The 12,612-nt window shown below is 52.2% G+C and overlaps 1 protein-coding gene across 3 annotated transcripts in view; it reads left to right on the plus strand.

Moving 5' to 3' along the window:
- The window catches only part of Trpm2 (transient receptor potential cation channel subfamily M member 2), a 50,624-nt gene that overhangs the window by 19,956 nt on the left and 18,056 nt on the right, over nt 1-12,612 (plus strand). For all 3 annotated transcript variants that reach the window (XM_059282028.1, XM_059282029.1, XM_059282027.1), the window contains 10 exons: nt 2,602-2,723; nt 2,940-3,293; nt 4,294-4,431; nt 5,187-5,316; nt 5,494-5,639; nt 6,456-6,568; nt 7,665-7,878; nt 9,439-9,557; nt 10,070-10,202; nt 10,655-10,826. In XM_059282028.1, the coding sequence (XP_059138011.1) occupies nt 2,602-2,723; nt 2,940-3,293; nt 4,294-4,431; nt 5,187-5,316; nt 5,494-5,639; nt 6,456-6,568; nt 7,665-7,878; nt 9,439-9,557; nt 10,070-10,202; nt 10,655-10,826 (1,641 nt within the window). The remainder of the gene's footprint in view (nt 1-2,601; nt 2,724-2,939; nt 3,294-4,293; nt 4,432-5,186; nt 5,317-5,493; nt 5,640-6,455; nt 6,569-7,664; nt 7,879-9,438; nt 9,558-10,069; nt 10,203-10,654; nt 10,827-12,612) is intronic.

Raw genomic sequence — 12,612 nt, forward strand, 5'->3', positions numbered from 1 at the left:
GGGAAAAAAGAAGGGAGAAACCAGGACATGTGTGCTCATGATGAACGACAGCATCTCAGTCAGATGCTGGTCAGAGGGTAGCTGTGTCGGGCCGTGCCTCTGTACACCCCTGTCATCTAAGAAACAGCCAATTCCCAGTAAGGTGAACCCTGAGGAACCCATACCAATCCCATTACAGTCAAGCTTTCCGAAGACCATGAACCTTGAGAATAGCAAGGAGAGGTGGCTTATCCCATGCAGGGGAGTCTCAGTAAGGTAACATGTAGATTTCTAATTAGAGATTAGAAGGCAGAGGGCTGTAAAGTGGGGGAGAAATTAAAGTAGTCTCGGATAAATAAAAGTGTAGGGAATTTGCAACCACTAGACCCAAGTTATAAGAAGTGCTCAAGGGAGCCAGCAGGGTGAATTGAAAAAACACTAGCTGGTGACTCAGTGCCGTATGAAGGAATAAAAATCTCAAATAGGCAAATGTACAGACAGTTATGAAAGCTTGTATCATTGCAACAGTGGTTTATAACTGCAGTGTTTGTTTTCTTCATTACATAAGAGGTTAAGACAGTAACAATTACTAGTCTGAAAGCTAGTATTCTAAGCCAGCTTTCCTGGTTTATGAGTGTAATCCCAGAACTTCAGAGCCTGAGGCAAGAGATTCACTGCCAAGTTCAAGGCCAGGCTGGTCTGTCTCATATGTTCAGGATTAACTTGGAGAGCCTTCAAGATAGCTTGCAAAACATCACTGCAGCAAACTCCACTTACAAGAGGGATTTACAGTAGATAAGTGTAGAAAAAGAGTGGAGCCACGGGTGCCGGGGCTGGAGATGGGACTGAGGAGGGGCCAGGGAAAGCTCCGGGAAGGGGGTTTGTGTGACACTATTCCTACAAACATCTGCTCACCTCGGATAGGGAACCGATGACAGATCAAAGCAGCACTGCCACCAGACTCCAACTTGGCGAACCAGTGAGTTTATTGATGTTACTTAGAGGAGTGTGGGTGAGAAGTTACTTACAGGAGCATGGATGACACAAAGGCAGGGCCATCATCACTGAAAGCTCACTCTGGCATGGGTGAGGACTCAGGAAAGCTGCATCCCTGGAGCTTCCTGTACCACTTGCAGGCAGCTGCATGGGTGGGAGGGCATCCTTGTCTCAGTACTCCTCACTGTTTATATAACCCTGGGGAGTATTGGGCCTTGTGAATCTGGTGAGTTTCAGGGACTTCCTGAGTCTTACGGAGTTTCCCTCCAGGAAGAAAGGTTTCAGCTGAAGGAAACTGCTACACAACAGGCGGCTGGGGACCAGCCTGGACATGATGCAGAGTTTCAGTGTAGTTTCAGTGTATTTTTCCTGATGTATTTCCTGTGGCATGGGGTATGTTTCATGGCCTCTGTTGTCATTTTCTCTGCTCCTTGGTGAAGTATCTTTTGACTGTTCTTATCTGGCTGTTTCTGGGCTGTAAGTGTTCCTCGTTCATTCTGATGTCCTCTGCCAGACATGTAAAGTGGCAAGTCTGCCCTTGGTTCGTGGGTTGCGGCAACATTTTGTTAAGGTGGCTTTGAAGAGCAGAGGGATTGCCCTTCGTGGTTTGTCAGCGTTCCCTTTGTGGTTTGTGTTTTCCGTGTCTTGGCTCAGAGCTCTGCCTGTCCCAAGGTTGCAAATAGTCACTGATGTCACTTTACACACCTCGCCCGCCTCTTCAGCAGGACCCCACTGTGTGGTGTGAGGGAGAGACCAAAGTGGTTTTGGTTTTGTTCTTCTCTGAGTAGAAACCACGTGCAGTCATTGGGACCCGGGTTCTGATCTCCAACACATGTGTCACATGCACACGCACACACGTGCACACACACACACACACACACACACACACACACACACACACACAGTTAAAGCAGAGGGTGATCTTAAGAATGTTTGGCTGGGGCTGGAGAGATGGCTCAGAGGTTAAGAGCACTGACTAGTCTTCCAGAGGTCCTGAGTTCAATTCCCAGCAACCACATGGTGGCTCACAACCATCTGTAATGAGATCTGGTGCCCTCTTCTGGCTTGCAGACATACATGCAGGCAGAACACTGTGTACATAATAAATAAAATCTTAAAAAAAAAAAAAAAAAAAAAAAAAGAATGTTTGGCTGATATGCGTTCCTGGGAATCTGGGTGGTATGGCTGCTGCAGATGAAGAGTTAGAATAGAGAAAAATGTGGTTTGTGTGTGTGTGTGTGTGTGTGTGTGTGTGTGTGTGTGTCTGTGTGTGTGTGTTCTGCTTTGCATGTTGATATAAATGAATGCTTTTTAGAACCCTTTATCTTCTTTTACTGTGACTTTTCCCCCTTACACTGTGGCTCACCTGTCACAGAGGGGCATGGCTGGGAGATGGCCCAGGATGGGGAAATGGGGTAAACTAAAGAGATGACCAAAACCCTGAGATTTTCTGAGTCTAACAACGAATGAAAAGTGCTTTACAAAGCGGGTGTCTCACGGAGGGTGTCAGCACTAAGCTCTGAGTTACCACTTTAAATCATTAAGGGAACTAGAATTCCCCAACCAACTCCTGGGCCCCACACCAAGCCTCACGTAGAGGCACCTGACACACACTGTCACCCACAGCCTCTCGAAGCCAAGACCACTTTGGTCATGAGAACTGGGACCATCAGCTGAAGCTGGCCGTAGCATGGAACCGTGTGGACATTGCTCGAAGTGAGATCTTCACTGGTGAATGGCAGTGGAAGGTAAGGGGTCTGTGTGTGTGTGTGTGTGTGTGTGTGTGCACATGCGTGTGTGTGTGTGTGTGTGCAAGGCTCCAGGCCCACCTTGGGAATAGATGACCAGGGTGGATTCCATCCTTCAGGAGAGATATCCCAACAGCTCTTTCTAGGGTTCTGAGCTCAAGGGTTCTAGGAGGTGCTGATTTAATGTGATGGTCACTGACCATTGCTCCCTCTCAGCCTTCAGATCTGCACCCCATGATGACAGCTGCCCTCATCTCCAACAAACCTGAGTTTGTGAGGCTCTTTCTGGAGAATGGGGTGCGGCTGAAGGAGTTTGTCACTTGGGACACTCTGCTCTGCCTGTACGAGAACCTGGAGCCATCCTGCCTCTTCCACAGCAAGCTGCAGAAGGTGCTGGCCGAAGAGCATGAGTGCCTGGCCTGTGCGCCTGCTGCACCCCGGCTGCACATGCACCATGTGGCCCAGGTGCTGCGTGAGCTCCTGGGGGACTCCACACAGCTGCTGTACCCCCGGCCCCGGTACAGTGACCGGCCACGGCTCTCACTGCCCATGCCGCACATCAAGCTCAATGTGAGTACTGGTAACACGGGTGCTAGCCATGTGGTTGGTGGTGCCCAGGTATAGTGTCATGCTGGAGGTGTGCAGTGCCTGGCTCCTTGGTGGGTGACCGCTCTGTTCTCAGCTGTGTTATGAGCTCTTACATTCATTAGAAAAGGAATTGCTAAATGTGTGTGTGTGTGTGCGCGTGCGTGTGGCATGCGCGCGCGCGCCTATAATTTTAGCTCTCAGGAGGCTGAGGTAGACGATGAAGAGTACAAGGCCAGCCTGGGCTACATAGTGAGAGGGTCACCAAGAAAGAAAGAGAGAGAGAGAGAGAGAGAGAGAGAGAGAGAGAGAGAGAGAGAGAGAGAGAGAGAGAAAAGAAAGAGAGAGAGAAAAAACCAAAACCAATTGACCAAACAAATAAATAACTCCAAAGCAATGGGCTCCACACTCTGTCCTGGAAGGCATGGACTGTGTGAAACCCTGCAGATCCAGGGCTTAGATAATAGCAACTCATTGTTTCACAGTCCTGGAGACTGAAAGTCTGAGGACAGTGACAGGGCTGGTTGCTGCTGAGGCCCTCTCCCTGCCCTGCAGGTGGGGGCTCTCGCTGAGTCTTTACATGAGAAGAAGAGTGGGAAAGAGAAGCTCTCCCACCCCCAATAACCTCATTTTGGCTCACTTACCTCCAGAAATGTCTGTAGTAGTTACTTTTCTCCTCACTGATACCGAATACCTGCCAGAAAGTATCTTTTGGGAGGAAGGCTTTATTTTGACTCAGTTCCAGGGTTCATCTTTTTTCCTTTAATGTCGGTGGTGGGGATCCGAACTTAGGTCTTCAGGCTTGTGTGGCAAGCCCTTTCCTGCTGAGCCATCGCCTGAGCCCCCAATGGATCATTTAATTAAGTTCCCAAGAGTGAAATGTGCCATCTCTCCGTGACTGCAGAAGGCAGGACACACACTGCTCACTACCTTAGGGTTCTGATGCTGGGGACTCTGTGGGACATGGACTGTCCTCTGCCTACAGGTACAGGGAGTGAGCCTCCGGTCCCTCTATAAGCGATCAACAGACCATGTTACCTTCACCATCGACCCAGTCCGCGACCTTCTCATTTGGGCCATCATCCAGAACCGCCAGGAGCTGGCAGGCATCATCTGGGCTCAGGTACCAGGACCAGCTTAGTTGCAGACATGAGGATGTCTAGACTGGTGATCTGAGTCAGGGGCTCACTTCCTGTAGCAAATAACAGTTTATGGTTGTGTGGGTAGTAAGATCTCTAACCTAGGGAGGCTTGGAGTACCCAGCGGTGGAGAATAAAAACTTTGGTGGGAAAATAATTCTTAAAAGAAAAAAGGAAGGGCTGAAGAAATGGCTCAGAGGTTAAGAGCACTGGCTGCTCTTCTAGAGAACCTGGGTTCAATTCCCAGCAACCACATGGTGGCTCACAACCATCTGTAATGAGATCTGGTGCCCTCTTCTGGTGTGCAGGCATACATGCAGGCAGAACACTATTCATAATAAGTAAATAGATCTTAAAAAATATAAATAAAAACCTGACATTTTAAAAAAAAGTAAGAAAGAAAAGGAAGGAAACATAAAGGCCCTCTAAGCAAGCTGTTGTGGCTACTTCCGGGCCTGAGGATGTGGACAGTGTTGTTCTCTGTGATCTGCCCAGATCTTGCCAGCTCCTATCTGTTCATTATACCTGTTAGGGAGATAAGCACATAGTACCCACGGGGTCAGTACAGGAGGCCACCATCGGAGGGCTTATGTGTTAATATGGATGAGTAGGTTGTTTATATGGACAGGGCCCCCCAAACTTCACATCTTAAGCATTTCTGTTCACTATCACAGGTTCTAGGTACAGGGTGGGTAAATCTAGTGGTCCCCCAGGTCCTCACAGTGCCCCTGTGTCCCAGAGCCAGGACTGTATTGCTGCAGCACTGGCCTGCAGCAAGATCCTGAAGGAGCTGTCCAAGGAGGAGGAAGACACAGACAGCTCGGAGGAGATGCTGGCGCTGGCGGATGAGTTTGAGCACAGAGCTATCGGTAAGCCCCCTGGGGCCGCCCGCACTGTCACCAGGGTCTCCCTCTCTGTATGTCAGCTCCGATGCTGTTACCTAGAGTCCTTCTCCACGACCTAGATGTTTCAGGACAGTCCCTATGTGTTAGTCTCACCCTACGTCCTGCCTTTGCTGAAGCGGACCTTCTTCTTCCCCTGCTCAGGTGTCTTCACTGAGTGCTACCGGAAGGATGAGGAGAGAGCTCAGAAGCTTCTTGTCCGTGTGTCAGAGGCCTGGGGGAAGGCCACCTGCCTGCAGCTGGCCCTAGAGGCCAAGGACATGAAATTCGTGTCTCATGGAGGCATCCAGGTAACTCCCCGAGGGACCACTTCCAGAATCAGGTGCCCAGGGGGGGCACAGCCCTGCCTCGGATGACATGGCTGTTACTGGCAGCGTGGCTCTTTGATGACTGGGATAGTGCCTAGTACCTAGACATATGCTGATGGACAGGCACTTGCCTCCTGGTTTGGGGATGGGGAAACTGGTACACAGCAAAAGAAGTGGCTGGTAGGCGTGGAGGCCGATGCTCAAATGTCAGGTGGCCCTCAGTGTACTTTCCAAGAGCCTGTGTCATCTGGGGGCTCAGGAAGTACAGGGGGGACAGGGTGGCCTTCATGGAACATTAGGGACTATGGAACATACTCCTTTATTACTTGGGTGTCCTTGGAGCACAGCCTCATGCTGTTACCACGCCCATGGAACTCCATGTGTCCTGGGACGTGCAGAGCCTGGGGATACCCAGGGAGGAATCAAGCCCTGCCCCATGGTGGCAAAAAGGGGTCTGCTTATGACAGCCTGGGACTGCATGGCCTCAGGACTTTGCAAAGATTGGGGGTCCTGAAGCTAGAGGAGGGATGGCAGGCAAGAGGAAAGTCAGAGCCCCATGTGATAAGCCCTGCTTATTCACTACTTATCATACACCATGGCCTGGCTCCAAACGCCCAAAACCGTGATTGCTCTGCTGGCTGACCATGGTGTGCCTGTCACGCTGGCCACCTGTGGGTAGGGCTTCAAAGAGCACAGTGATTAGGGGGGTGTGACTAGCACTCATCCTTGGGTGGCTGGGGGCTTGGGTGGGGGTCAGGCTGCTGGGTACCCACTGCCCTGAGACCGCCCTGTCCACAGGCCTTCCTGACCAAGGTGTGGTGGGGCCAGCTCTGTGTGGACAACAGCCTGTGGCAGGTCATCCTGTGCATGCTGGCCTTTCCACTGCTCTTCACCGGCCTCATCTCCTTCAGGTGAGGGGGAGGGGTCTGGGCCCCCAGAACGTGCAGGAAGTAGAGGGGGAACCGCCAGGCCTCAGTACCACCTCGGGTCAGACTCTTCCGTGCCCTGAGTTTTCTGCTGGATACTAGAGGCTGGCGGTGCTGATGAGACTGTCTCTTGGCCTCAGCTCCATGGCAACAGGGAGCATGGGGTGGATAGGGTACCCTGGGTGCTGCAGGCGGACTGGGTGGAGGATTGAAGACCAGGTCTGGCTGTGCTTCACTTGGGTTGCCTCAGAGCATGAGGGCTCTTGTTAAGATGTCATTTCTATTTTTGTTAGATGGCATCTTTGGGCTCCCTGGCATCTCTGGGTTCTCAGGGGCAGATGCCAAACTCCAGGCTAAGTGGCCGGTGGCAAGCCCTCTCATAGCCATAGGCCACATGCTCTGTCACCCTCTCATGCCCTGACTGTTAGGGATGTGCCCGAGGGGAAACGGAGGAGCAGATCAGATGCTAAAGCTGTTTTAGTCCGCCCTGCTTTCTGGACTCCCACCCTGCACAGACCCAGGAGGACCAGACGTCAATTTCACATCCTTCCAGGGGTCAAGGACATTGCCATGTGACCTTTATAGTGCCCCTGCCCTTCCCTGAGGGGAACAGAGCTGCACCTGTGTTTCCAGTAACAGCTGTGACAAGAGGCTACACGTCAGAGCGCGTCCACGTGGGGACTTGGACACGCTGTTAGTCTGACCTTTATGACAGTAATGGCAGTTGGTCCCCACTTGTGGGGGCACCTGAGGCCTGAGAACTCTGGCTACGAACTAATGCTAAGGGCACTGCATGGGGAACCTAACCCAGGTTAGGCATACAGCCAGGCCTCGGCCCTGGATAGGAGCTGTGGTGTTCACAGCTCAGCAAAATGTACAGACGCTTGCTTCCCGGCCTTTTGGGCCTGTGCAAGGTTTGGGGTCTTTAGTGCCAAGGCCTCTATAACTGCTATATGGCCTTGGGTACCAAGTGAGGTGTTCCTTTCCTAGTACGTTTGCCCCTTGAGTCACATCTCTCACAGGATAGGTAGGGATCCTGGAGACCAAAGTCTGTGACAGTCACCCGATGCGTCTGCTGCAGGGAGAAGAGGCTGCAGGCCCTGTGCCGCCCAGCCCGCGTCCGCGCCTTCTTCAACGCGCCCGTGGTCATCTTCCATCTGAATATCCTGTCCTACTTTGCCTTCCTCTGCTTGTTCGCCTACGTGCTCATGGTGGACTTCCAGCCCTCACCATCCTGGTGCGAGTACCTCATCTACCTGTGGCTGTTCTCCCTGGTGTGTGAGGAGACAAGACAGGTGCTCACCACTCCCACACCGAGTGTCTGTTTCCACCCAGCCTCCCCCGGGCCCCTAGGAGCTGGGTGGAACCCCGGGAGGCAGGTGCCCACTCCTCCACCTGGGAGCCTTGCCTCCATGGCCTGGCTGCCTTGCCTGAAGCTAGGCTTCCGGACCTCTCCGGGGCAAAGCACTCAGGACCGTTAGTTTCCAGTGCCCCCGGAAGTCGCGCTGGTTCTGTGTGGCCCGAGGTCTCCCACCTAATTCCATTCTGTGGCCGCCTTTGAGTAGGTGTGTCTCTCGATATTGCCAAGTGTGGGGCCCTGTGTGATCATTTGCAGAAGACTGATGGAGAGCCATGAACGTGGTTATGGTTCATTCCAGAAAGGGGCTTAGAGTAAAACCTGCCAAACACAGAGGTACCCATCCATCCATCCAAAGACGGTTGACCCAGAGAATCCAGAGGTCCCTTCCCTGAGGCAGGGGCAGAACTTGATTCTCCCTGCAAGGACAAAGAATGTGTAATAACGTTCAGGGCCAGTGTCACCCAGGCAGCTTCTGCAAGCTGCAGGGTCCAGGCTTATACCGGGGGGTCAGTCACATAGTCACACAGACGTGGCTCTATCCTCCTGGCTGATCTGTCTCTAGTCCCCCTCTAGAGGTTGAACTAGTCCTGAGTGGCCTATATGACCACCTGGACTAGCTCACACTCCTGATAAATAGGACACTACCATAAGGCTGGATGTCACCTCCCAGGACAAGGGCCTGTATGACCACTGAGCAGACCGACCCTCACTGTGTTAGTTTCCCGCTGCGTCCTTGAGGTACCAGCTTACATCGGATGGACACCCTGCCTGTTGGGAGACCCAAAGAAGAAAGAGGGGAGCTAAAGAAAGAACCATGGGGCTGGGGCATGATGACGCTGGAGCAATGCTGAGGTTTGGGGGCCTCCTCAGCCTCTGTAGCCAGACCCTCCATGGGGGTCAGAGCTTCTGTGTTTCCTGATATCACCTCACCTGGCAGCCCAGGACAGAGAGCACGTGTGTCTCCTAGAATCTGTCCCTCAGGCCTAGGGAAAGGATATGCCTGACCATGAGAGTTTGGGGGCCTGGTACCAGAAAAGGGTGAGAATTTCTACCAGGCAGACCATGTGAGGATCCTGGGGTCTCTCCTCCAGGCCCCTCCTTCCCAGACTGTCTCAGGAAGCAGGTGTCATTCTAGACAGAGCAAAAATCCTTGTAGGAGGTGCTGGCAGGGAGAAAGGAGCTTCTCCAGCACACACACACACACACACACACACACACACACACACACACACACACGGACACGGACACACACAGACATGGACACATACATACACGCACAGGTTCAATAGGACCTCTGGTTCATGAGAGACTGACTAGCAGTGAAGTATGGCAGGCACTTACCTCTGCTCACGCTGTTCCTGAACTCGTTGAGTGCAGAGGTCCACCCTGTGTCCTGCTGCCCCCCCTCACCACAGTCAAGCTCTGCCCACAAGGGCTTTGTCAGTGTGACACTGATGGCGATGTTGGCCTCCCCTAACTGCGGTCTCCTCAGTAGCTCTTCTATGATCCTGATGGGTGTGGCCTGAAGAAGATGGCGTCCCTGTACTTCAGTGACTTCTGGAACAAGCTGGACGTTGGTGCCATTCTGCTCTTCATAGTAGGACTGACCTGCCGGTGAGTGGCCAGGGAACCCCTGCCTTCTTCCTGCGGGGCACCTGGACCCAGCCTGCCTTGGCGCTGGTGGAGAAATGGTGTTGGGATGTGTGACTGCTCTTTGCCCATCTTGGGCTGCTGTCACATGTAAGGGCCACCAGCCATTATTGTTCGCCTCAGCTTCTCAGACATGTAGTGTCCTCTTTGTCCCTCCCTGCTGGGTTACATCCCACTCATGACAGCTCGTGTATCTGAGAGGTGGTGGCCCTCTTCCTTCTTGAGGTAGGATGGGTATGGCCAAGGCTCCTGGAATTGTTTCTGGGATGTCCTTGCACCCGGGTTTCTGGACTCTACTGAAGCCAACTCAGTTCTCTGTGAACTTTGCCCTTGATGTCACCATTGCCTTTGACATATTTGGGCCTGGCTCCTCCAGAGCCCTGTACCTCCAAGGACCACCCCAGGCCAGGGAGAGGTTTCAGAAAGCTCTGCCTTCTAAGGAACAGAGCCTGAGGTGGTACCTTGCCCACTGCCAGGCTCATCCCAGGGACGCTGTACCCTGGACGCATCATCCTGTCTTTGGACTTCATCATGTTCTGCCTCCGCCTCATGCACATCTTCACTATCAGCAAGACGTTGGGGCCCAAGATAATCATCGTGAAGCGCATGGTGAGGGCACAAAGGACTTCCCTGGGAGGGGCTGGAGCCCACGGCTGCTGTGAGGGAGGCCGAGGGCTGTGCCCATCATGAAAGAGGTAGGATGGTACTAGAGATGACTGTTTGTCCTGCATCTTGCCTCTGGCTCATCCTCAGAATCTCTGAATATCTGTCCCTCATCCTACTGTCCGGATGCCGCCTCCTCCAGGCCACCTTGCCTGTTTCTCATTCCACAGCTCCAGCATGGGCCCCATTGCTGCTCAGATGCAAGTCCTTTCTTCTTGGGGTCATTTTTGTCTGACCCCATTCCACATCTTGGGGTATTCCTTATGAAGACGTCAGTGTGCTCTGAGGGGTGGCGGGGAAGCCCTGGTTGCTCCTGGCATCCTGCATTCATGTCAGGGCAACAGCGGGAAGAGGAGATCCAGGGTGGGAAGGGCAGCTCATTGCTTCACTCTCTGCAGATGAAGGACGTCTTCTTCTTCCTCTTTCTCCTGGCGGTGTGGGTGGTGTCCTTTGGAGTGGCCAAGCAGGCCATCCTCATCCACAACGAGAGCCGGGTGGACTGGATCTTCCGTGGGGTCGTCTACCACTCCTACCTCACCATCTTTGGGCAGATCCCAACCTACATCGATGGTAGGAGCCAGGTTGTGGGCATCTAAGGGGCAAGGGGGTTAGAGAGAGATGGAGTGGGGGAGCTCCCTAGGACTCCCTAAGTGTTAAAGGTTACAGGAGATGGGTTTCATTTCCAGCCAGGCTGTGTGACTCTCTAAGGACCAGGAAGGCCCAGGGCTCCAGTGGGGTCAGCTTGTCCTGGATGCTGACAGCCTCAACAGAGAGCCATAGGCACCTGCCATTTCCCAGTCAATGAGGAGTGTGACAGCAGGAATTTAAGATGTATGGGGCACAGCTGACTGTCCACAACATCAAAAGCCACCCCATTTCCCTCTCCCTCACCCCACTGCAGTCAGAAATGACTGCTTACTCTGTGGCAGAAAGACAGCTTTCTGCAGAAAGACAGTGTGAGTGTGTCTATCTGTGCCTGTGCGTGAGCTTGTGTGTGTGAGCATGTACATGTGTGAGGGTGTGTACGTGAGTATGTGTGTGAGTGCAGGTGTGTAAATGTGAGTGTGTGCACAGGTGTGTATATGTGAGTGTGTGCACATGTGTGTGAGTGCATATGTGTGCATGCGGATGCATGTGTGGTGGCCAGAGGACCACCTCAGGTGTCTTTTCTTAGGAGCCACCCACCTTGTCTTTTGTTTGTTTGTTTTTACTTTTTCCTTTATTTTTATTTTATGCATATGAATTTGCGTTCATGTGTGTCTGTGTACCACCTGTGTGCACTGCCCAAGGAGGTCAGAAGAGGGCGTCAGATCCCCTAAGACTGGAGTTACAGACAGCTGTGAGCCTCCATGTGGGTGCTGGGAATTGAACCCAGGTCCTTTGGAAGAGCAGCCAGTGCTCTTAACCACTGAGCCATCTTTTCAGTTTCTCATTTTTTGAGACAGGATCACTCATTGCTCTGGAACTTGCCTGTAGGCTAAGCTAGCTGGGGGGAGTCCCAGGGATCCATCTGTCTCCTCCTTGGCCCTGGTATTGGAAGCGTGAGCCATAACATCTGGCTTTTAACATGGGTCCTGGGGATTGAACGCAGTCATGCTGCAGTGCAAGCATTTTACTGATGAGCTATTTCCCAGTCTCATGTGGTTTTTAAAACCAGCATCCTTCAGGCAAATTCCCCACATCAGCTACCTACAGAAGGTCCTCACATGCGTGGTGTCTTATGGAAGCTAGCTTCAGACCCCGTCCCTGCAACAGCCACTGCCCTCCTCCCTCCCTGCGTCCTACAAAGCCACCCATCTGCTGCTGTCCACACACATTCGCCCTCCTGGACATGTCACACATGCTAGACCTAACGTGGCGTAGTCAGCTGTGTCTGTTTCTGTCACCCAGTGTCGTGTTTTCAGGGTTCACCGAGGGGTGTAGCAGTTATCAGCGCTTCATTCCATTTTATTGTATTTCTCTACATGGATGAGGCACATTTTAATTATTCATAAGCTGTGGCCACTTGCATGCTTCCTAGGCTTTGGCTTCTGTGGCTGCTGCTGCTGCTACGAACTTACGTGCATGCTGTTGTGCGGGTGTGTTTAACTCTGAGAAATGCCAAACTGTTCCCACAGAGGCGACGCGTTCCAGTTTCTCGACGCTCACCTCACACTCATTATGTTAGCGGTGTGTCCTTGTGGTTTTGATTGGCATTTCTGTTGTGGCTTCTGCTGAATATATCTTCATGTGCTTACTGGACCATTTGTACATCTTCTTAGCAGAAATGTCCATTTCTAGCTTTTGCTTACTTTCCCCCTTCCATTATATTTTTATTATTGAGCTTTTAAGACTTTTATCATAGGACTAGTTTGCA

Source organism: Peromyscus eremicus, chromosome 16_21, assembly GCF_949786415.1.
Source record: "Peromyscus eremicus chromosome 16_21, PerEre_H2_v1, whole genome shotgun sequence".
Lineage (NCBI taxonomy): Eukaryota > Metazoa > Chordata > Mammalia > Rodentia > Cricetidae > Peromyscus > Peromyscus eremicus.